This window comes from Camelus dromedarius, chromosome 33 (genome assembly GCF_036321535.1).
Source record: "Camelus dromedarius isolate mCamDro1 chromosome 33, mCamDro1.pat, whole genome shotgun sequence".
In the NCBI taxonomy this organism is placed as follows: Eukaryota; Metazoa; Chordata; class Mammalia; order Artiodactyla; family Camelidae; genus Camelus; species Camelus dromedarius.
The window spans coordinates 6224918-6249022 of NC_087468.1; the positions used below are offsets into that span (position 1 = coordinate 6224918).

Below are 24105 nucleotides of genomic sequence, written 5' to 3' on the forward strand. Positions count from 1 at the left end.
CTCCTGGGGTCTGTGTGCTGGACATGTGCCAATGAGTTCCATGTTTCCCTGTCTTACAGACCATCCCTGAGGGAAAACCACTTGTTTTTCAGAAGTATCTCTCTCTCTCATACACATACATGCACACAGGGAAGCGCTTGGCGGGGAGGGCGGGCGGGCGGCAGGTCTGGTCGCCCTCACCGTCTCGTGTGCTCTGGGCCACAGGACCTGTCCTACAAGGACCGACACTGGCACGAGGCCTGCTTCCACTGCTCGCGCTGCAGGGGCTCCCTCGTGGACAAGCCGTTCGCCGCCAGGGAGGACCAGCTGCTCTGCACGGACTGCTACTCACAGGAGTACTCGTCCAGGTGCCAGGAGTGCAAGAAGGCCATCATGCCAGGTGGGGACCATCACGCCAGGTGGGGATCGCGGCCGCCCCCGCCCCCCGCACCACCGTGTGATCTCTACTCCTTGAATTCCTGGAGCGGGCGCTGGGCTGGGCGCTGGGGAGCAGTGAGCTGGAGACCCAGCGGGCCCTCTGCCCTGCTGCAGGCTCCGTTCCTGAAGACTTGGCCACAGCCGGGGCGGGTGCCAAGGATGGGGACATGTCTGCTGATGGGGAGGATGGGGCTGCTTTTTTCGGCGGGGGGTCCTTAGTTTGTTGGTTTGAGAGAGGAGTGTTTTATTTTAAAAAACAGAGTGGATAAAAATACTAGGTGGGATTTAAAAAATAAACCTTGTTAGACACAGAGTGAGGGCAAGAAGGGTAACCATGGAGAAGAACCTAAGATTTGGACCCTGGATGCTCACTGGCCACACAGGGTCAGGGATGTCCTCTGCGTGACCAGTGAGGGGTGCCCGGACCTTGGACTTGCCAGATTTAGCAAATAAAATACAGGATTTCCAGGTAAATCAGAATTTCAGCTCATTTTTTAGTGTCCGTCTGATCTGGGGCCCCTTTAATCTGGCATCCCCACTGGAGGGCCACCTAAAACCACTGCCAGTCTTTGGGGCTGTAGACCCTGAGTCAGGCTCAGGCTGCCCAGGGTGTGGGGGGCACAGGCCGGGCCCCCAGCTCTCAGGAAGCTTGACGCAGCTGCGCAGGGAAGGTGTCCAACCTCAAGGCAACTTCTCTGGTAGATACGCTTCCTTTAATCCCAGGGAAGTTTAGAATTAAGGCTGCACATTTTATAGCGGATCCAACCCAGCGCAATAATATTATGTTAAATGATCTGATAAAAGTATGAGTGAAGTTTAAAAAACATTGGTCTAAAGAATAAATTAACCTTACGATTCTGACTGAAAGTGTGCTGTTGAATAAGCGATTTAGGCTTGTGGTTTTACACTGGAATTTTCTTTCTGTGTCAATTGTTTGACAGTTAAGCTATGTCATGATTCATCGTGTTTATTAGGTTTAATTCACTCCAGCAACAATTCCTTAAGAACCGGAGGTCCGGTTTTTTATTGAGGTGCTTAAAAGGAATGTCAAATACATCAAGCTTTCAAATGTACTTTTAAAGGAGTTCATTTCACTATGTTGGTGAACGGAGCTGGATACAAAGAAATGCCCCTTAAAAACGATTTTTAAAATTCTCTGTATTTGTGAAGGCACTGACAAGGTGTGCAGGAGGGACTTCAGGTGAGAGTTTTGAATTTTTGACTTCAATAGAGGGACTGTCAGTTTCTAGAAGCCAGAGTACCTGCTGAGTCCCCACACCGCACGCAGGGGCTGGGTCACACCGAGAAGGAGCGAGGCTTTAGGGCTAATTTAGAGGCAGACTCCTGATTCGTCAGTGGAAGACTGACTGCCAAGCTCCGGAGTTTTATTTTATTTTTGGTTTGCTTTGTTTTTGGCAGGGAAGAGATACTGGACAGACACGCGGGAAGTGATATTTTAGGAAGATATATTAAATGAGAAATAGTAATTTTTACAAAGGCAGGGAGATCATTAGGCCTTCAGTAAGTGGTTTCTTATCACTACGACGTTGCTCTGGTTAATACATTGGAAAAGTAACAGCCACACTGAAAAACCCAGACAAGGTCTTGCGGGCTGCTGGGCGTGTGGGGAAGACGGGGCTGGAGACCAGGCGGGAAGGTCTCTCCCAGAGTCAGGTTAACGCAGAGCATGTTCGAAACGGGGGCCCAGATGTGGCCACAGCGCGGTGAGAACTAAAGCCACACAGTGCTGGGCTGGCCGGCAGTCCTGGCAGGACAGGAACCGCAAAATTAATTAAAAAACAAATGAAATCTTTCCAGCTCTTCATGAGAAGAGCCCAAGAAAGTTCTATTGGTGACTTCAAGCCTCTCTCCACCGACCTCCCAGCACGCGGACTTCCTGTCCGCAGCGCAGGCGGGCTCTGGTCCTGCTCCCCCCAGCCCTCCGTGTCCCTCCTCCGGGGTGGCTGGTTCGCTCCTGAGCCGTGTCCTGCCCTCTACATGAGGTCCTGCCCCCTCTGCTCCTCGGGATCCTTCCTGGTGGTGGGGTAGTGGGCTGAGGACCAGGCCCCAAGGCCCAGACTAGAGCCCCAGGCACTGGTGGATGGCCCACCTGCAGGAGAAGCACCGAGGCTCCAAGGGGGTGGCTGTGCATCTGGCGATGGGGCCCTGCATGAGCCTTAAGGAGGAGAGCCCAGCCCAGGCACTTGTGAGGAGAACGGGGCTCAGTCCCACAACAGGAAACTGCAAAAGCATCAACAGTGTGGAGCCAAAATGACCTTGAGGTTTGCCCAACTCATTTCACCGGTGAAGAACCACAAGTTTAAACAGCCGACCCGCAGCTCCAGCTCTGAGCCGGGGGCCTCTGGACCAGGCCTCAGGGCCCGCAGGTGACAGCAGGGGTTCTGAAGGTGGCAGGCGGAGGGCCGAGGGCTGAGGCTTCCCGGATGGGTCTCAACGGCTCCCAGGTGGGGTGCGGACAGCAGTGCTAAGTGTGGAAAGTCTTGAGCGGCCCTGGACTGAGATGGCAAAGTCATTTCCATGAGTCACTGTCAGACCAGCTTCTGAGATGTGGGCCTCTTCCTCCCTCTGGATCAGGAACCAGTGGAACATCAGAGCCTCAAAACAGGAAAGCCAGGAAGAAAAACTCATGTGTTTCTCACTTTTCCTGGAGAAGTGGGGGTGCAGGGGTGGAGCCAAGTGAAGGAGACGTCGGGGAAACAAACCAGGTCGCCCCACATCCCTACCGCACCGGAGCCATCAGCCACAGGACCAAAGCAGAGGATGGTCATTCGGACCCCCGAGGGGAGGTGGTCCTACAGGCACACAGATTGGGAGAAACCTGTGATGTCTCGTTTGCTGGACCTTTTTGGACTCAAAGTAAGTCAGCCTGGGGTGGGGGGTCATCACTGGGGAGGGTCTTGAGGACTGCCTTCTCTCATCTTTCTGGCGAGGAGACCACGATGTGGAAACAGGCATGTTTCCTGGACCTGTGAACTTTCCACCTGCATAGTGTCCTGGAATAGGGTGGCCTGCAGACGGCAGGCCTGGAGCCAGGAGTGGCCAGTGGCACAGTGAGGTCACGGGCTGAGACACACTGGGGCACGAGGCTCCTTGTGGGGGGACAGCAGTGAGGGCAGGGTGCTGGGCGGGCTGCAGGCAGGGGTCTCCAACTGCCAGGTCCCTGTGCCGAGGAAGTCCTGCTCTCTTGTCTGTGAGTCTGGGAAACGGTGGCTGGGTGCTGCAGCCCCACAGTTCAGCAGACATCAGTCCTGAACGCTGTCACTGAGCGAGGAGCCCCAGGGAGCCCCTTTAGATGACCGGATGGTCCAGGGGGCAACCTCTTGAGGTAATGTTTGGGGAGAGTCAGCTCAACCACACACGCTGTCAGGTGTGGATAGTCGGGCCAGACAGGGCCCCCTTTCTGCAGCACCAGTGCCTGCGGGGAGACTGACCGCAGCCCCCGAGTGATGGGCCCCGCGTGTGGGGACAGGTACAGCTTCCCAGGCCAACAGTCTAGAAATCCCAGTTTGGGAAGAAAAATGTTAACTGGCATTTTTGATGAAGACAAATATATCTTAGAGTAGAACGTGAAATTTTCCTAAAATCCTTGAGATTTCCAAGACGTTTCTTGATTCTGGCAACACGGGGCCTCCACCCCAGGGATGTGCGTCACAAGGTCTCTGCCTTTGGGATTTTTAGGTACAAAGGTGGAGAAGCCTGGCTGGGACCTGCTGGGAGGGAGGCAGAGCCCAGAGCCCGCAGCCAGGAATGGGGCCCTTGGGAGATCACCTTGGAGGACGAGCTGATTTCAGCCCACGGGTGGAGAGTCAGGAGAGGGCGATTCTGGCCAGGGGAGTGGACCAGAGGCAGGGTGTCAGGAGAAGGCCTGGTGTGTGCAGAAGATGACGACGAAGAAGGAAAAGCATGCAAGCACGAGATGCTTTTTTAAAACCAAAAAAGGAATAAAGGCTAGACCAGAGCACTAGCTTCCTTCCTTGGTTTGATTTTAGAAGGTGCTGCAACCAAACTGAGAGGAAAGCAGTGCTGACCGTTGGCGCGGTGCGTTTAGATGAGGCCCAGGGGCAGGTACGGAGGGGACAGCTGGCCCGCCGCGCACACCGCCACATCATCGCGTGCCGTCCTCGCCTGCAGACACTGAGCCCTGCGCGCAGGTGCCCCGCGGCCCCCAGCAGGCTCAGCTGCCACCAGCCCTGCACCAGGCTTCTGGCTCCTCACTTGCTTCTCTACATCAGAAGACACCCCTTCCTCCAGGAGGCGGACTCCTTCTGGGAGGCTCCGAAGCCGCAGGTCGTTAGGAGGAGGAGCTTTGCCGCCCCCTGCTGGCCACGCTGTGTAATGACCTCATGGTCTACGGCGCCTCAGGTGTGCGCCCCACCCCAACCTGGGGCTAGGGGTGCCAGCAGGTGCCCTCCCCAGGACGGAACCGATCCCTGAGCACTGCAGTCGACAGAAGACTGTCATCCAGGACATGCAGAAGGCACTTACGTGGTCTGGCTTGGGGTTTTAGTGACAATCACGATCGTCCTGTATTCGCTGACAAATCCTTCGGTTTCTGGGCTGCATGATCAGAGGGGTCGGAGGTTAAAAGAGCAACTGACCAAGGTGTGCCTGGTAGAACCAAGCCCCGGAGACCAAGGAAAATCACTCTAGGATTTATATCAAAATCCTTCCACCGGTTTTACTTGAAATTGAATTGCCCAGTGTAAGTTACCTCATTTTCAGGATTCATCGCCCCATGATTGAATTCCATAGTTTTGAAGATCACCGTGTGCCCCCCCCCCCAATGCCCCGACACACCCCCAGCACCTGCACACATACCCTGAGTGTTCTGTATACTTGGTGGGAGGTGGTGACTGGCAACAGCAAATTCGTGAAGCTGGCAAAGTGACCCCAAAGTGACATCTGCTGAAACAACCACATCATGACCCTGGAGAGACGGACGTCACCTCACCAGCCTTCCAACCAGCAGAAATGCAGCCCTTGGCCTGTCGTTTCTACCTTTCAGTCGCAGTCTTGGCGCTGAAGACTAGTGTACAGACGCCTGTGCTGTGCGTCCTGAGCTGTCCCAGAGCGAGGCCACCCTGGCCTCAGCCCTGCTTCTGGCCTCATCCCCCTTGCTCCTTGATCCGAGCTGAGTCTGACTTCTGTGCCCCTCCTGCTGTAGCCCGTCCCTTAAGTGCTCCCAGGGGGTGGCCACACTTTCCCGTAAGGAGCCAGGTAACATTTGGGGCTCAGCAGGCTGAACAGTCTGTCACAAGTGCCCAGCTGGGTCCACATCTCAGCATGGTCCACACAGCCGGCTGCGTCAGGCGAGTGATGCTAAAGCAGGTGTGAGACTCTGGGTTCAGTTACACCCCCCATTTCCCTCCCTCTGAGAACCAGATGGGTGTTTATCCACAGGTCTCTGTGCTCCAAATTCACGCTCTGCAGGATTAGTACCATCTCTGCCAGATGCCTCCTTGTAATTTTGCAGTGCTGAGGGATAGACAAATATTTCCTCATTTAATGTCCAAAATCTCCCTGGCCAACAAATAAATACCGCGGAAGTTCAGATGCGGTTCCAGGAGCTGGTGTGTGGCAGGGCCCCACGAGGACCAGTCCCCGCCCCGCACAGAACAGGGATGATTCCCACGGAGAGGCGCGCCTGGGAGCGCTCTGAGCTCCCGCAGGTTCTCCCCGCCTCCCGCCGGTGGTTAACGCCTCTCTCTTCCCTCGACTCGGCCAGGCACCCGCAAGATGGAATACAGGGGCAGCAGCTGGCATGAGACCTGCTTCGTCTGCCACGGCTGCCAGCTGCCCATCGGAACCAAGAGCTTCATCCCCAAGGACGGCCAGAACTTCTGCGTGCCCTGCTACGAGGAGCAGCACGCCCTGCAGTGTGTCCAGTGCCAGAAGGTGGGTGCCTCATCCTCCCCGGGCCTCGCATGTCTGTCTGCCGTCCTTCCGTCCAGTCGACTGCCAGGGGGCCGTTGGGTTAAAGAAAGGAAACTTCCAACTCCGGGGGGGTGTGTGGCGGGGAAGGCATCTCCCTCCTGCCTTCCTGTCCCCATCTGTGCCCTCCAGAGTGTCCCCTCCCTCATACCTTTTGGGCCCTGCAGCTGCAGGACTCGCTGGGTCACTGTAGGGACCCAGCCGGGCTGTGTCCCCTGCACCTCCTGAGCTGTGGCTGGGGCGCCCTGCCACACACCCCTTTCCCAGGGCGCCATGCTGCTGATTTTCCTCCAGGCTTTCTCCCTGGTCTCCTCTCTCAGCTCTGCTTTTCTTTACTGTTTAGAATTCCGTTGCTCCTGAGTCCCCCTCCTCTGAGTGCATTGATCTGCGCCTCATCCTTTCGTCCCTTGGCAGGGGGAGGATCAGATCCCAGTCTCTGAGCTGCAGTCTCCCCACCCCTCACCCTCCGGCCAGCAAGGAGGCGGTGCTGCCCCGACACCCAGCAGACGTCTGAGCCCTGACACCACGTCCCATCAGAGGCCGGGGGAGCTTGGGGAAGGGGCGCAGAGGGGTGGCTGCAGTTTCTCAGGGGCTTTGAACATGAGCAGGACCTTCATCCTCCAGAGGTGACCGCCCAGGTGAGGAGGGGCCACTGTGGCCACTGACCGTCCCCCTCTGCCCCCCCAGCCCATCACCAGCGGGGGCGTCACCTACCGCGAGCAGCCCTGGCACAAGGAGTGCTTCGTGTGCGCCGCCTGCAAGAAGCCGCTGTCCGGCCAGCGCTTCACTTCCCGAGACGAGTTCGCCTACTGCCTGGGCTGCTTCTGCGACCTGTACGCCAAGAAGTGTGCCGGGTGCGCTAACCCCATCAGCGGTGAGTGTCCGCCCGCAGGTCGACACGGGGGTGAGGTTTTAGCTGTGAATCTGTTGATGGATTTAGACTCTCAGGGCCCCCCATCGAGGTTGGGAACAGCCAGCTTTCCCCCTTGTCACACCCGGAGCACTTCCGCAGGTCACAACTTCCCCTCTCACTCACCTGGTCCCTGCAAACCCTGTGGTCTGTCCTCAAGAGGCTGATTTCTGCTTTCGGTCGGATTCTCTCCCAGACTGGAGGCTGTGAGTCTGTGATGACCCTTTGGCCCAGGGAACCGGCATGTCCAGGCTCAGCAGCTGTGCGGGGCTCTGGAAGATGCTCCCCAGCCTCTTACAGAGACTTTCCCTCTGAGGTCTGGCTCTAGGAGGGAGGGGGTCCCACGCTGGGTAGTTCCTTTGCATCCCCCAAGGGTTGGGCAGAGTGAGGGCCCCAGTCTGGTTGAACTACAGCCGTGCTGAAAATTCAGTGTGGAGAGCAGCGGACTGGCCAGACTCCAGCCCTGGAAATGCTCACATTCGAAACACCTGGGGAGTTTTAGACCTGTCTGCTGCCTGGGCTATGATCTAATTGCTTTGGGCTGTGATCTGTGTGTTAGAATTTTTAAAAGCTTCCTAGGTGATTCAAATATGCAGAAAACTTTGAGACTCTCAGGCCTGAATTACTGGTTTGGTTCTGCCTTGGGGCCAGAGCCTGGGCTGTGTGACCCGAGGGTGTCTCCTGGTCCTTGCGAGTCTAGGATTGGTGAGGGGAGTCAGCGTTTTAGTATCGAAGGTGTTCAGGGAAGGATGGGGAGCTTTGCTGGCGCAGCCCCAGCGGTGGCAGAGGGTTAAGGGTTGAAGAGAACTTGCCTTGGAGACCTGGGTGCCTGCCCGGCCCTCTCTCTCTCTAGCCCAGAGGATGAGCTCAGAGGCCTCCCCCTTGTGAACAGATTTAATGCCAGATGTCAGCCCAAGCAATGAACTGGCGAAAGGAACAACTGTTGGGGGAGTCAGTGACGTCACGTGCTAGTCTGAGACCCTAAACCTTGATGAATGGAGTAGGCGGTGTGGTTACCCTGCTCCTAACGTGGTAGGCTGGACCGTTACCTCCAGAAAGAACTTGTCATTGGAATTCGTTATCCATATTTCATTAAAGATAACTCTGTGTATTTGATTTGGTTTTATTTTGGGGGCTTGGTGGCAGGACACACCCACTGTACTGCAGTAGGCTGTCTACATACCTTAGATATTTAATAAGAAGTAGTCATCAGGGGGAGGGTGTGGCTCAGTGGTAGAGCATGTGCTTAGCATGCATGAGGTACTGGATCCAATCCCCAGTCCCTCCACTGAAAAACAGTAACAAAAAAGTGGAGCCCCGGCACCGGGTCAGGGGAAACTCATACTGTCCGCGTTATACAAGCCAGCCCTTGAAATGGGTCCAGCCTGAGCCCCTTTCTCCTTCTAGTCCCCTGGCTCTAACCGCCCTCCTCCCTCCTCTGTCCACCCCTGTCTGTCTGGTCCTCGGTTGGCAGGGCTGGGCGGCACCAAGTACATCTCCTTTGAGGAGCGGCAGTGGCACAACGACTGCTTCAACTGCAAGAAGTGCTCCCTGTCCCTGGTGGGCCGGGGCTTCCTCACAGAGAGGGACGACATCCTGTGCCCGGACTGCGGGAAGGACATCTGAGGTCCCTGGCAGTCACTGCCTGCGCTGTGAGAGAGGGACGCCCCCCTCTCCCCCCGGCCATGCCATGTCCTGGTTCCACCGGCCACCTCGAGACTCTCCTCTCTGCTTCTCAGCGATGCTCACATTTGTGTAAACCCTTTAATCAACCCCCGTGCTTGGTCAATCCCAGGGAGGGCGGAGACCCCGTGTAACCTGGGGTGGGAAGATGGTTTTCAATCTTTGTAATCAAGTAAGGCAAATCCAAGTGTCCAAACCCTTTTGAATGATTTCTTTACAAACATATCTTTCTTTCACCGTGTATTTGATTTTTAAGCGCAGTTAACGTACCATGAACTTGAACGTTTCCAAGCTATGGAAGGTAACGAAGAGTTGGTATTTACAGCGGTGTGACTTTCAGTCCTACGGGTCCAAAAGCAAGATTACATGGCTTATAATAAAGTTATCAGAACAAAATCTTTTGTCAGGCGCGGTGTATGAAATGATGAAATATTAGGAGTCTAAATGTAAACAACACGTTACTGCAGGTAAATGAGCTGGGTGCCTGTTAACTGAGTTTGCATCACAACTGTTACTTAAAAGGAGGTGTCAGCACTTCCCTGGCTGTGAACTGGCAGCTCTGCCTGAGGCCACTGACTTTATTTGGTACCAAAAGATCTGTGCCTGAGAGGGTTGTCAAAAACAATGAAGATCTTAGAGGCAAGCAGTTAAGAGAGGGCTAGTGGCTCCATGATGCTAACAGCAGAAAGCACAGTGGCAGACCAGTCCAAAGTCTAACACAGAATTGAGGAAAGAGCTGAGAAGAGCCCTCCTGGGACCCCACTTATCCCTGGGGTCCAGGAGACTGTGGGCGTGGACTTAATCAGAGTGGGATGTGCACAGACTTGAAAGCATTCTCCAGGCCATACCAGATCCTCAGCAAAGAGCAGTGGGCTTACTGGGCGCACAGACCCACCCAACAAACACTGCTGAATGTGTGTTATACACGTGTTCAGAGAGCTAGAGGAACCCACATGTAGAGGGTTGAAGGGACATGCATGAGAAAAATGGCTCATCAGACAGAGACTAACTGATAGGGGGATAAACATGACAAAAAAGAATCAAGTGGAAATTCTGGAGTCAAAAACTACAGTGGAATGAAAATATTTACCAGAGAGGTCAATGGTAGATTTGAGTTGAGAGAAGGCAAAAAATGAGTGAAGACAGATCAATAAAGACTATGAAATTGAGAAACAGAGAAAAAGGAAGGAAAATGAACAGAGCCTCAGAGGAATGTGGGACATCACTAAGTGTACCAACATATGCCTAATGGGAGTCCCAGCAGAGGAGAGAGAAAAGGGACAGAAAAAATATTTTAAGAATTAAGGGCTGGGAACTTCCCCCAATTTGATGAAAAACATTTATCTAAGAACACACATCCAAGAAGCAGGACAAATTCAAAGTAGGAAAAATGCAAAGAGATCCACACCCAGACACATCACAGTCAAAATGGGGAAAGCCAAAGAGAGAAGGAGAAATCTTGACAGAAGGGAGCTGAGGTTCAGGCTGTCACACCCCCCCAGGTCCAACCACCCACGGAACGTGCCCCTGCCTCTCCCCACGTCTCCCCAGGCGTCTGCGGGTGGGATCGTGGGATCCTCACAGCGCACGGTATTTCTGGCTGGCTCTAAAGTAACACAGTTCTATGATAGTCCTTGTCATTAAGCAACCCTTTAATTAAGTTGTGAAATAAAACACCCATAAAAGTGCACAAGATGAATGTCGGTGGGTAAAACTAAGCAATGGAGATGGAAGCCAGAACTGTGGTTACCCCCTGGCTGGGAAGGGACCTGAGGGAACCTTCTGGGCTGCTGGAAATGTTCTGTGTGTGGTTAGCACACCGTGGCCCATGGGCTAAATCCTGCCCACCGCCTGATTTCTTAACAACAGTTATATTGGAACACAGCCATGCCCATTCATTTATACACGGCGTGACCCACAAGCCCTAAAACTTTTATCATCTGGCCCTTTATGGGAAGTTTGCCAACTTTTCTCTGTATCTTGACTTGGGGAGTTGTTTTATATATATATATATATATATATATATATGAACATATAGTCATATAAATGTAAAGTCACTGAGCTGCAGAAGACTTTTCAAGCTTTATAGTATTTTGTGGTATCTTCATAAAAATAAAAAAAACTTAAAATGTGTTACACTTTTTATAGTTCCCTGTACTGAACAGTCATTTGAAAGCTTGTCTTTTTTAGAATGAAATAATGCCATGTGCAGCAATATGGATGGACCTGGAGATGATCATACCAAGTGACGTAAGTCAGACAAATACCATATGATCTCACTTGTATGTAGAATCTGAAAAAAAAAAAATGATACAAATGAACTTATTTACAAAACAGAAACAGACTCACAGACATAGAAAAAAACTTACGGTTGCCAAAGAGGGGAGGAGGGTTAAATTAGGAGTTTGAAATTAGCACATACAAAGTTTATTTTGTATAAAATAGACAAACAACAAGGTCCTACTGTAGAGCACAGGGAAGTATATTCGATATCTTGTAATAACTTGTGTTGAGAAAGAATGTATGTATGCGTAACTGAATCACTGTGCTGTGCACCAGAAACTAACACATTATAAATCATCTGTACTTCAATAAAAATTTTTTTGTAAAATGTTAAAAAAAAAAAAGCTTCCTTTTTTCTCTAAACATAGCAAGCCAACTTGCTTGATTTTACCTGATTATTTACATGAAAACTCTGAGGCTGTCTCCCACCTGACGCTTCCACTGCATCTCACCCGCAGTACCATTTCCCCTACTGTTTGGATGATGGATAATTTTGACCTGTGCTCTTCATGGCCCTTAAACACCCATCTGTGGGGCTTCCTGAGGCGGTTACAGACAAGCGACATCCATCCTGGTAATTTTTCCATAAATCTGAAACTTACCTTAAAAAAAGGTTTTATTTTTTTAAGTTCACTTAAAAAAATTAAATAGCAAGGTGGAATAGACGTAACCAAAGGCTTATTAGCTCGATAGGGTGTTTTTATAAAATTTATGGAAAATAAATTTTACCTTAACGGGTATTTTACAGCCTCCTAAGGCTTAATTATTAGCCAAAGAAATATAATTATCCTAGTTCAAACATACTAAAAAAAAAAAAAAAAAAGCCAGGAAAAAGTAATCTTACTACAGGACAAAAATGTTTAGGGCTATTATGTATTTATTGAACTAGTCTTTCTTCTGTCTTTTGATGAAACAGGAATGCTTGGCAAGTCTGAACACAGTTAACAGCTTCCAATTCCTCTTAGAATCAAATCCAAAGTCCTCCACATTCAGTCCTCCATCACCTACCCCGTCCCATCCTATGCTAGCCTCCCGCCGCCTTCACTGACCGGGCCCTGCTGCTGTGAGAGCCTTCACGTCTGCGGGCCCCGCCCTTGGCTGGCATGTCACCCAGTGCCAGCAGCAAAGCACCCCAGCACTCAGTGGCTTCCAACAACCCTCCCCCTGCCCCTCGTGATTCTGAGTCAGCTGCCTGGGTGAGCCGGGCTGGGTGAGTGCTGGCGCGGGGCTGGGACACGTTTCCCCAGCAGGTTCCTTCCTTGGGATCCAAGAGTAGAAATACTGCTTGATCAAAGCAAGTTACTCCTGGTCCCCACCTGGCAGTGGGGGGCAGACTCCACCTCTTGACAGAGGGACAACAGAAACCACGTAGCCCTTTACAATCCGCAGCACAGGATGCTTTTCCTGAGCTGCTCCCTGTCTCCCCTCCTCCCGGGGCCTCTCCTCGCCCCCGTCCCCCACCTCACTGGGCTGCCACCTGGTTCCAGGTTCTTCCAGTCCTCACGCTCCCTTCTCACAGAGCAGGAACTTGTTAACTCTCATCTTCATCTTTTCTGCACAACGGGGGAGACAACCAAGTTCAGAAGCCGGGCGGTGCAGAACACTTCACTCGGCAACAAGCACTTGAGCAAAAATGATCTAAATAGAAGTGAGATTTTTTTTTTTGTCTTTCCTGTCCAGACAAAAAAGTGAAAGATCTACTTTGTTAAGTTCAAGGGAGACAGTTACTTGAGGCTTTTCCAAGTTAATTAATTCAGAGCTTCAGTCTCCAACAAGAAGATACCATTAAAAAATTAACTTTTTCAAGATCACCCCAAACACAAATAATCCTTCAACCAAATCTGGTCAGTTATTTGTCAGGAAAGCTTACCCAGGATAAGGCTGGGGGGCCCGGGTCTCCCTGTCTGGAAGTGCAGGCGCACTCAGTGAGCAGCCCTGCCCATTAGGACCCGCGTACACGGGGTGGCTCTGGGCACCCACCGCTTCCCGCAGGGGCCAGGTGCGGCTGGACCGCCAGGATCAGGCCTGACCCCAACAACCCAGGTACAGGAGGTGGTGCTATAAAGAATAAATAACACTTTCCATATAGTCTACTCATAAAAAGACATCAAGGCATTAGAGTGTTTTCCATTTTATTTTTTAAGAATGACAGACCTACTCCAGCATTTTACTCATTTTATTTAAATAAGGATAAGGCTACTTGAAAGACTTTACATACAAAAATGTACATTACAAGGTTAAACTTTCTGTACCGAGTTACAAAACTTGCACAAGCATTTAATAAAAGAGCACACTTGAAAACATTGACCATTTTGGAGCCTCTAAAAATGATGAAGTTCCACAGCAGTACGCAGAGGAAGCTCTGACACACATATGACTTAATCTACTGGCAGTTTTACTTAATGTAAGTTTTTAAAAGGTCGTTGCTATTGAATGAGTCTCTAGATCAGTTTCAGAATCATCCCTCAAAACTGAAGTCAACCAGAACACTGCTGCGAGCAATGATTACAGCTGTGAAGAACTTTAATACTAGCAGAAACGTGATGGGCTTCTAGTCGTGGGAACCAGCCTTGCCCAGTGCCGGCAGCCACCCGGAGCAGCAGGCCGCCCGGGAAGGCGCGGCGCTGCACAGCCCGGGGGCAGGCCAGCGCCCTGGTGCTACGGGGCTTCTGCAGACCCGCCGCGTCTGTGGTTCTGGCTCCAGCCCCAGGGAACCAGCGGGCCAAGGATTACAATCTGCAAACCTAGGCCTGGGGCTGAGGGTCTGCAGAGCAGACAGTGGAGGAAGGAGGGGAGCAGAGAGTGAGACCACAGGAAAGGGGATAGGAAAAGGGGGAACCGGGGACAAGAGGGAGCGGCAGGGAGGAAGGAGAGCACGGGCCACGGGAGGAAGGGACTCGATGGCCCCCCGCGCTCTGCCCCCAAGAGAGTCCAAGCAACCAGATCTGCCCACATCAGCAGGCGAGGAGCCGTCCGGGTGTTTGCTGCTCAGGTCGAGGCCTGGAATCTAAAGCCTGCAAAGCGACACGCGAGATGCCACCGTCTGCGGAGCCGTGTCCACGCCCCTGGCGGGTCGGTGCCCGGGCGCTGGAGTTCGTGACACAGCACTCGACACAGGCTTTTCCCACTCAGAATAGCTCGGGAAGGCGCTGCATGAGCACTGACTGAGTGTTCATAGGATAAACTTCAATTTGAAGCAACGAGGTTACACAGTACAGCTGTTATTACCAACCTACTCTGTAAGTTAAATACGCAAATTAAAAATTAATTTCACTGAGTAACTAAAAATAATTTTCCACTGACTTAAAACCGTCAAATGGCTAACTCTCTCAACTAAGAGAGAAATGCAGATGGAAGAGAAAACTGAACAGAAAATACAATTCGGCATTCTGCCCTAAAACCTGCGCTTTTACAACCTTCTTCAGTGCACAGTATGTACAGGATGACGGCTGTCCTTCAAAAACGTTACAAACGCCAGCCCCGCAGACAGCCACACGTTTACCACTTCACCATCACATGAACAGTTTACACAGCCTTAGCGCCTGTCAGTTTTGTCTTAGGTGTACAGATTTACAGTCTGGATAAAGGCAGAAAAGCTAAAAACTGCAGGGTTAAAGTTTTAGTACAGTACTTACCTGCAAGGCTGAATTAACTTTTTGTAAGGCTATTCAATAGCTGAACCAAGAAGCTTGTTTTAACAAATCAAAGGCATGAATTGCTGTAAAAAGTACCGAGAAGCCAGACCCCAACGAGAAGAGCAACCACACAGGGAGGCGTGCACGCTGCCCCCGCCCTTGGTTACAAACACCGGCAGAAAGGTGGGCACGGAACCCGTGAACACGAAGACCCTACTCTCCCGACTCTCACTGCCCAAGGGGGTGACGGCACATGACACAAACGACACCTCCTCGTGTGACAGTGCCGGAAGCCCGTCTGGCCGCGGGGATCTGACTCAGCACCCCCTCTTCGCCGAGTCCCCTCCCCGCCAGGATTCCTGGACTCTCCCGTCCCAGAATTCTACCCCCGTTCCTCTGCTGTGACCTCCCTGCCATCAGGGACCACCTCTAACGTGACTGCTTCACCTGGAGACTTTAAGGACAGCTTCACTCTGAAAAGGTTACGCTTCCAGGAGCTGAGGGAGCTCCCAGACGCGCAGGGGGCGCGGGCAGGGCAGGACCGTGTGGGGGCCGGTCTACTCTCAACAAGCCACCTCTGTTATGACTGGACAGAAGGAGCAATGGCAGGCACTGATGACCCCTTTGGATTTTTCTGGAAAGAAGGACGGGAGCACTTCGAGGACAGCAGCGCTGCCTGCCTGTCCTGCCTGGGCGACTGGCAGCACTACAAGCACGCTTCCTGTGGTGAGCCTCGAGGATGGGCTTGGCAGGATTTATTAAAATATTGCGATGAACTCTTATTTCTTTTGCATGGGAAACGAAAGAAAGCTTCTAAAAGATTTGATTTTTAAAAAAATCTCAAATTTCCCCAAAGACCAAAACAGACTAATGAAAATAATTCCTAGAATTCACTGAATGCTTTATACCAGACTAGCAGCTAATTATTAGACTGGAGTCAAATAAATGATTTCTACTAAACTGATTGTTTAAAAAGAAATTTTTTCCTAATCAAGGCATGAAAGGCAAGAATTTTTTCTTTTAAAGGAAGGAAGGGAGGGAGAAAGAGAAAGGAAAGGACTTTATTTTTTGAACCTAATTTAAACCTCTTAAGAAAATTCCACAATAATCAAGATCTCTGTAAATACTGTCAATATATGTGAACTTGTGTGAAAAACTACAGTTACAGTTATATTTACATTTTTGGAAACTTCCGCTCACGGCCACGTAACGTGCTGTATCTTCCTCTTTGCTTCTGGGGGCTTCAGGCTATTCTGAAAAGACATGAACAGAAATCAGCTTAGCCTTGCAGAAACGTCAGAGGATGCCCGAAGTGAACATTTTAAGTCACCAAGGCTGGCCACTCTGCACCTGGTGGGGCAGCTCCCGGAGAGAGGAAAAGGGGCCCAGCCCCACTCCCTTTTCCAGCTCTGGTTCCCAGATGTCTACACAGCGGACTCACCCAGGGCTGGGCGCTGATGATCGTGCCCTGGCCGGGGCCTTCTCCCAGGGCCAGCCCAGTCAGCACCCACTGAGGTGGCTGAGGGGCTCTGACCTCTGTTTGGGTTTTCTGGAAGCCCCCCCAGGTGAGCTAAGGTACAATCAGAGTTGAGAACCACTGACCACTCCCTCCCTGCCGAGCTCTCTTCTCCCCCAACTCACAACCTGAGACCTTAATACAAGACTTAAAAGGAAAAAAACCCACACCTCTGAAAGAGTAGTAATTTTCTAAGTAGAAAAATATGTTTTAAAGAGACTGGAAAAGAAAAAAATCATGGAAACTCACTTCCAGCAATACTGGAGGTCTGGCCGGCTCCCGGCCCCCTCCTGCTCCCACAACCGTGACGATGCTGGACCAGTGTCACAATAAGGCTGCGCTCGGGGTCAGACAGGCCCGCACTCAACTGCAGACTGGCTGCTGCTAACCATGGAACCCGCATGAGTTTATTTCAACAGCTAAGCTGCTGCTCCTGCACCCGTGAGGTGGGAGTGATGACAGTGCCCACTTGTGACGGTGGCAAAAGGAGTCACGGAGCTGCTGAGGGCCCTGGGCGGGCCACACACACAGGGGCTGCTGTTTTGAGTGTCTGAACCACTCTGAGTTGCAATTCCTCTGACACACAACTTGAAGATACTAGAGCGCACGGGCAGAGGGTCCGTGTCCCCTCAGACTCTTACGCTGAAACCTAACCCCTGAAGTGATGGTGTCTGGAGGTGGGGCCCTTGGGAGGCGATCAGGTCGTGAGGGTGGAGCCTCATGACGGGGATTACTGCCCTCATGAGGGACCCCAAGAGCGCCCCGCACCCCCTACCACGCGAGCACACAGTGAGAAGCAGGGGACCGTGACCCAGGAAGTGGGCCTTACCAGACCCTGACTCTGCAGGGGCCTTGGTTTTGGGCTTCTGGCCTCCAGAACTGTAGGAAATAAATGTATACTGTTTGAGCCATCCAGTCAACGGAATTTTCTGTTATACCAGCCTGAACAAACTAAGACAAGGAATAAAAGCTATAAAACTGCCGGGCGTTTAAAAGAGAAACACTTCTCTGAGAAACCCAGGGAAAGATTGAACACATACACACAATCTCATCATCAAAGCGAACCGTGGACCCACACGGGTCTGCGTGAGAGAGCTGAGCACTGAAGTCTGTGGGCGCACGAGAGGGCCGCACCTGCAGAGCCGCCCCGTCCTCCCAGGTGGTGAGGGGCGCATGCTGAAGACCCCGGTGTGGCTTGGAGGGGAGTGCCAAACAGACAGACTCAAGGTCAAGCTGTAAAACACGACTTAATCCACGGGTGACCCTGGACACCTCAGTTAGCATTCTGAGCCTCACTAACAAAGGAATATTCCTTTCAGCTCCAAGACAGATAAAGGATCTCGATGAGGAAAACTGAGAAAAAGTGCCTAAGAGACTCTCTTTTTACACACTCTAGGCAGAAATAAACCGAGTGCACTTTAAAAAGTATTAGCATATCATCATGGATTTTAAATTCCAGGGCCTCAGTCACATGACAAAAGAGAGGTAAAAATAAGAGACAGATTATTGAAGGCTTCGAGAACGGCGTGAGGCAGAGCGGACTGACGGGCCTCCGCCACCACGTCTCCCGTTGGCATGGAAACCCGACACTCACCGCGGCCTCGGCATCCTCCCGAGGGGCAGCTGCTCGCTTTAACTTCACCGGGGTCGTTCCAACGGGCGACAAAGGTGGCGACTTCACGGGCCCCGGAGGGCTTTTCCTATGCGTTAAGTCATGGTTCTGCTTAGTGTCATTATTATTGTGTTCCATCTTATTGTTCGTAGGCAAATTGGAAGACAAAATTAGGGGTGAAACACTTGCAGAGGAATCTGACAATTTCCGAAAGGCACTGCTGGGGGCGCGTGCCGGTGGCGGGGGCCTGGGCCGGCCGCTGTCCGTGTCCTCCGTCCTCCTCACCTTGATGCTCGCGCTCGTGGAGCTTCCCTCAAGCATGACAAGGGCTCTCTTTCGTAGACCATCGACGGTGCCACTCCTGAAACTGAAGAGATGTGTTCCTGAAAAATACCGTCTGGGTGGTAAACCAGTCCCCTGGAACTCAAAAGCTAAAACAATGACCAGAACAGACTTCCTGGTGAGACTCAGCCACTGTAAGTAGGACAACTGGAAATAAAATTTCCTGTGTTTACCCTAAATGAAATGATACTTGTCTAGTGCTCTGAAGTTTAAAATATTTATTTACAAGAAATTTAAAATTAGCTTTCATGTATACATAAGATGCAGGTACTTTTAAAACATCAATCCACCAACTAACCCCAAAACTTAAAACATGATTTCCTAGTAATTAAAAAGTTTTAATTTTTAAAAATCACCATTTATTGATAGGGTTATCCTGATGTATCAGTGATTACTTAGAGAAGGTAACAAACTATGAAACTATACCAAACTACTGTAGCAGCAGTCTGCAGACAATGAGATAGGACACTCCATTCCATTCATTAAAGGCCTTTAAAGCCAAGGCATTTTCTAAACTAACTGTAACTGTAACATCTGTGTAATTTTAATTTTGAAATTTCCTGAAATTTAAAACTTTTAAACAGTGTACCGGAAACTGTATGACTTTGTCTTCAATTCTGTTTTGTTCAAAGACCTCAGAGTCTTGCCTGACCCTACTTTTTTTTCTCACAATTCAGTAAACTCTGTTGATTCTACCTCCAAAACACGTGCCACCCACTGCTTACCAAGTCCACTACCTCAGTTAGTCACCTCCGTCAACCGCCTGGGTTATAGCTCAGCCTCCCAAGTGGTTTCCCAACCTCAAACCACTTCTCAGTACAGCAGCCACAGTGTCATCACTCTGCTTAAAATCCTCCAGTGGCCTCCTGTCTCAGCACCATGCCAGGGTTCTTACAAGACGGACAATCCTCTGCACTCACTCCAGGCCACATCCTCCCAGACCCTCCCTTGATTCTCTCGCTAGGCCCTGGCGGCCTCTTTGCTGTTCCTGGTGGACCGTGTGGACGCGCTCCTGCCTGGGCGCCCGTGTTCCGCCAGGAGGGCCAGCTCACCCCCTCCTGCCTCAGGTCTGGCTGAAGTGTCCTTTCTCAGGGAGGTGGTCCCGGCCACTTCACCTAAAACTGTAACCCCTCTCCCTGTGTCACTTGTCTCCTTAGCACTGATCATAAGGTAACATACTATGTAGTTTACTTTTTAATTATGTTTCCCCCAATCAAAACATAAGCAGGGAACTGTCAGTCTTACTCCTGCTGTAAGCACAGTGCCTGGTGCTCAGGAAATTGCGGCTGAGTAAATCAGTATTTTTACCTACATTTACCTGGGAAAAAAGGAAAGCAAAACTGTTCAGTCATGTAACATGATAATCAGAACCACCAAAAAGTACCTTTTAGTCTCATTTTTTGTCTCATGTTGTTCCCTTTTCTTTTCCATCATTTTCCCCCATCTGTTCTTTGGCAGATCTCTCCGAGGCAGTGGTATCGCGTGCTGAACGTAAAGATCAGTAAGGCTGTCTTTGTTTACTCTCACGTCATTTTCAACAGCTATGTTCTTCTGTGGAAAAGGAAACAAAAGTAATTTCAAAACAGCATCCTTCATTTTAGTAACGAACTCACGACCCACCTACCAGGGCAACAAATACTACTACTGAGACAAGCAGCATAGAGCACTCTCAGTGCTGGACACGAGCCTAGGATCCTACAGGAGACGGCAAGGAGCAGCGCTGTGAAGGGGCTGCGCTCTTCACACACTCAGTTCAGCCTCATCTTAAAGACAAGGCCACGTGTCCTCGGTATGACAAGGGCTGCTGTCCATCCTGCTCAGCCCACACACTGCGCACAAAGACTGTCTCCAGTAATGTCATCTTAAGATTTGGAGGGAAATAAAAATGGGGGAGGGTCTGGGGAGACCAGATAAAAGAAAGCGAATGATGACAATTACTACATTCTGTGAAAACCTTGCCTACAGTGCTGCCACCGCGACCAGGTGAATGGGCTGGGGACTCGCCCTGTACACCATTCCCCTTCCTCCCCCAACAGTGCTTCTTAAACTGAAGTTAACCACCCAGACTTCAAATAGCCCTGTGGATGGGAACTGACGATGGTCCTGACAGCAGCACATGGGCAGAACAAGCAGCCCCTCACATCTGTGCCGGCTCTTTCAAGGAACTTCCAGCCCTGCCCAACCACCCCTCTCTGCAACACTTCATTCCTCCTCATCTTCCAATTTGTTCTCAACGTAACAGAAGACATATAGCACAAGGCACAGGAGCAGTCACAGACATAATTTGGATTTGGGAAGGAAAATAAGGCTGGAAATGACATCATGGGCTCAAAAGCAATTCAGGAAGGTTGGAAACATTTACGTTCAGTACAACATAAGCAAATCAAATCCGCGTCCTATGATAAACTTAACCCTGTTCTTTTTATTCTTCAGAATTTAAAAGCACAAACTTGTTTTGTTTCTGATACTGGACCATTCTTTGTTATCAATTTTCACCCTGTACTCACTCAGAGGTATGGGGAAGCCCCGGGGGTCCTCTTGGACAACAATCCTGGAGAATCCACAGGCACGTTAGTTTGGGAAGCACTGCTCCAGGACAGTGGCTCTCAAACTGTGGTTTCCAGGCTAGCAGCAAGAACTTGTTAAAAACGGCAACTTTCAGGCCACACTCCAAAACTCTGGGGATGGAGCCCAGCAGTCTTGTTTTCACAAGCCCTGGGATGATTCTGATTTACTTAAAAAGTTTGAGAACCAGAGATGAGAAAGGGAACATTCCCTATAATAATCTACTGGGGGGAGGGGTGCTTGAGGAAATCAGAGAAAGAGTACTGAGGCGAAAACACAAGGAAACCAACAAAATATGCCACCTAAAAGCCCCAAAAAGCGTTCAGTAATTCTCTACCACTTTAAACAGCACTTATCGCTGTTCTTGGTCGCATTTTCCGTCTGCTGTCAGAAGCCACATCGGCTGAAAAAGAGCAGACGCTGCATGGAGGGCCTGGAACCCCGAGCTGTCCTGCTGCACCCCCCTCGACGGTGCGGCCTCAGGTAGTCACCTCGCCGCTCCGGGGTTCAGCTTCCCCTCCTTGAATGCGGTGAGGGCGGAGGACGGGAGGCTTCTCCGAGGCCTCCCCCTTCATTCCTACCGCACGACCCTCCCTGGCCCCTCTCCTCCGCAGGCCCGTGCTCACAGCCAGGCCGCGGGGGTCGCCAGGGACGCCCCTGCCCGAGCCGTCAGGGCCCCAGCAGCTCCTGGCCGTCTAAGGACGCGTCCTTCCTGGCTGATCGGCGGCGTGAGGCGGCCCGGCCGGTCCCCGCGCGCTTGGCAGCGGGCGTGTCCGGCGCCGCCGCCGATCACCCGGGCGAGCTCAAGTCCAAGCACCTCCGCCGAGCAGGCCCGTCGTCCCCGCGCGCCGCACCTGCTCCAGGGTGAGGAGAAGGAACTCCTGGGACAGCAGCTCCGGGTGCAGCAGGAGCTCCGAATCCGCGCAGCCGCGGCCCGCCACATCCCCCGCCATCGTCGTCGCCAGGAGACCCCGGCCGGCTACCCACAAGGCCCCGCGAGGAAGCGTCCCGGAAGTGACGCGCGCCGGGCGGGGTCCCGGGTGTGTCGTCACTCAGGTGCGCCACACGCCGGGGAGCACCCGGGGAGCGAAACAGGTAAAAGGGCTGTGTGCGGAAGACCGGATTGGCGTTTCAAGTCAGGCAGGAAGAGAGGGAAAGGCGACGTCCACCGAGCTGGCCACGATTGGTTGCGCCTGGTCGCGCCTCCTGTGACATCAGGGGCAGAGACCAATGGGAGTCCCAGGACTGTCTCGCGGGAAGGAGGTGTGGGAGGCCGAGATACGTTACCTCAAATATGTCGCTTGTCGCGTCTGGGAGCTTCTTGGTTTTTTCTTTTGAGCGTTTTATGGCTTATTTCCTAATCCTCCTTCGGTATGAAGTAAGGCCGGAGGCTCTGACTCCCTGACGCCCCGGCGCCTCGCACGTAGTAGGCCCTAAGGTGTGTGTTCCCTGAAATAAGACTCCGAGTGAACCTGCTCACGTAGGGAGATAGCGGCCAGCCGAGGAGCCGGCGACACGGCCGCTCTCTCGTTCGGGTTCCGTACCTGCGACAGGAAGATGACAGCGCCCCTCCCAGTGCTTCGAGATGGGAGCCCAAGCAGGGGGCGGCCCCCCTGCTGCCAGTATCTGGGGGTTTGCGGTAGCTGTTGATGGTCCTCCAGGGAGAGAGGTGGCAAGATGGGGGGGCGGGGGGAAGAGCTCGTCAGAGCCTGGAAACGTGGCTCCCCGTCCTTGCTGTGTTCCTTCTCCCTGTGGTTTCCAGGACCAGTCACCTAACATGACGCCTCAAGCTCTTCATCACCAAAAATGTTTTGCGGCAGGTAAGATCTGTACTCCCCACCAACTCAGTATTTCCCAGTTTAAAACTAAAATCAGTTCCCTGCTTAAAACTAAATCCATGTAGATAATTCTTGGTGCCGCTGAAGCAAAATCTCAGGATAGAGGCAGTGTCCCCTGGGCAGAAGAAAAAAATCAAAGAGTCAGAGAGGAGGGAATAGAATAAGGTTCTGACAGCCCTCCCCACTCCAGGGGAAGGAGAGACTATGATTTCGGTAACGCCTACCCTCACTCCTCCCCAGGCAGTGCCTTGGAGAGTGGAGCCTCAGAGAATATGCGGTCTGCTGACTGTGTGTGCGGGTTTTTAAAATTTTTATTTTTATTGAAGTGTGGTTGATTTACAACGTTGTGTTTCAGGTGTACAGCAAAGTGATTCAGTTGTACATATGCATATATTTACTTACTCAGTTTCTTTTCCAATATAGATTATTACAAGATATTGACTATAGTTCCCTGTGCTATATAGTAGATCTTTGTTATTTATCTGTTTTATATACAATAGTGTGTATGTTAATCCCAAACTCCTAATGCTGACTATTTTAATCAGAGTTTCCAAGTAGGAAGTAGGGTGGGGGAGAATTTGCATTTCTAACCAGTTCCGAGGTGATCTTTCAAATACGTCTAGGTAGAGAGGCCACCTCACAGAGACTCCTGCAACATGGAAGGACAAGAAAGACACAGACATCCCTGACCCTCAAGCCAGGCAGTGATCGGAGGGGCCAGGCTTGTCAGCACGGAAACCAAAAGACTGAAAACCAAACACCAGAGTGGACAAAGAACATCTCAGATTTTGTGTGGGGGCCAGTAATGTAAGGATCTGATGTCTCCTGCTTCTCCTCATCTTGGGACTTCAGAAGTTCCCTAATCTAAGCACAGCCCTGAGGAAAGGGGCTGGCCTCCACTGGTAAGATTATTGTCACTGTAGCGGAGTGGGGGCTAAAGCAGAATAAAGTTCAGTTACAGAAAAAAATTCTGTTACACATTTGAGTTTGTAGATTAAACTTTTTTCCTGCTACGGTATTACCTGTGAGTGTTATATAGTAACCATAAATGTTTATGTTTAATGATGCGAATTTTCCCTTCACTCAAAGATCATGAGGTTTTTATTAACACTTTGATTTGGTGCCTGTAGTTGACAAGTCAAAGCTGAGGGAAACCAACAAAAACTGCCCTACCTGGCATCATCACCTCACTAGGTTATGAGTTCCTCTAGGACAGGGTCCGTACACTTCCTTTGAACCTCCCAGCTGGTCCCTAGCATGCCCCAAGCTTGCACTTAGTGCCTCAGTCAGTGTCTTGAATGAGAGAATGATGAACAAAATTTATACTGAGAACTTGGGTGTTGATTCTCCTA

The 24105-nt window shown here is 51.4% G+C and overlaps 3 protein-coding genes across 10 annotated transcripts in view; 2 read left to right on the top strand and 1 right to left on the bottom strand.

The window, feature by feature from the left end:
- The window catches only part of FHL2 (four and a half LIM domains 2), a 47031-nt gene extending 35690 nt beyond the window's left edge, over positions 1-11341 (top strand). For all 3 annotated transcript variants that reach the window (XM_010991883.3, XM_031441021.2, XM_031441022.2), the window contains exons 3-6: positions 205-379; positions 6164-6333; positions 7057-7243; positions 8754-11341. In XM_010991883.3, the coding sequence (XP_010990185.2) occupies positions 205-379; positions 6164-6333; positions 7057-7243; positions 8754-8905 (684 nt within the window). In that variant the 3' untranslated portion in view covers positions 8906-11341. The remainder of the gene's footprint in view (positions 1-204; positions 380-6163; positions 6334-7056; positions 7244-8753) is intronic.
- A 2147-nt stretch (positions 11342-13488) lies between these two features.
- On the bottom strand, positions 13489-22020 carry C33H2orf49 (chromosome 33 C2orf49 homolog). Of its 4 annotated transcripts, none has more exons than XM_031441027.2 (4): positions 21770-22020; positions 19735-19901; positions 17991-18369; positions 13489-16128 (listed from the first exon to the last, which is right to left on the bottom strand). In XM_031441027.2, exons 1-4 carry the CDS (start codon positions 21866-21868, stop codon positions 15955-15957), a joined length of 819 nt encoding a protein of 272 aa, XP_031296887.1. In that variant the 5' UTR covers positions 21869-22020; the 3' UTR covers positions 13489-15954. The 4 variants fall into 4 exon arrangements, with proteins under 4 accessions (XP_031296887.1, XP_031296891.1, XP_031296886.1 ...); XM_031441031.2 differs by having other exon boundaries at positions 13489-16133; positions 21770-22019; XM_031441026.2 differs by having other exon boundaries at positions 17991-18375; positions 21770-22018.
- Positions 22021-22060: 40 nt separating this feature from the next.
- Positions 22061-24105, top strand: part of TGFBRAP1 (transforming growth factor beta receptor associated protein 1) — a 34130-nt gene continuing 32085 nt past the window's right edge. For 2 of the 3 annotated variants that reach the window (XR_004133105.2, XM_031441023.2), the window contains exon 1: positions 22061-22735. Coding sequence is in view for 2 of the 3 variants with exons in the window: in XM_031441023.2 (XP_031296883.1) it covers positions 22722-22735 (14 nt within the window). In the remaining variant the exon portion in view is untranslated. The remainder of the gene's footprint in view (positions 22736-24105) is intronic. The other variant, XM_031441024.2, reaches the window with a different exon arrangement.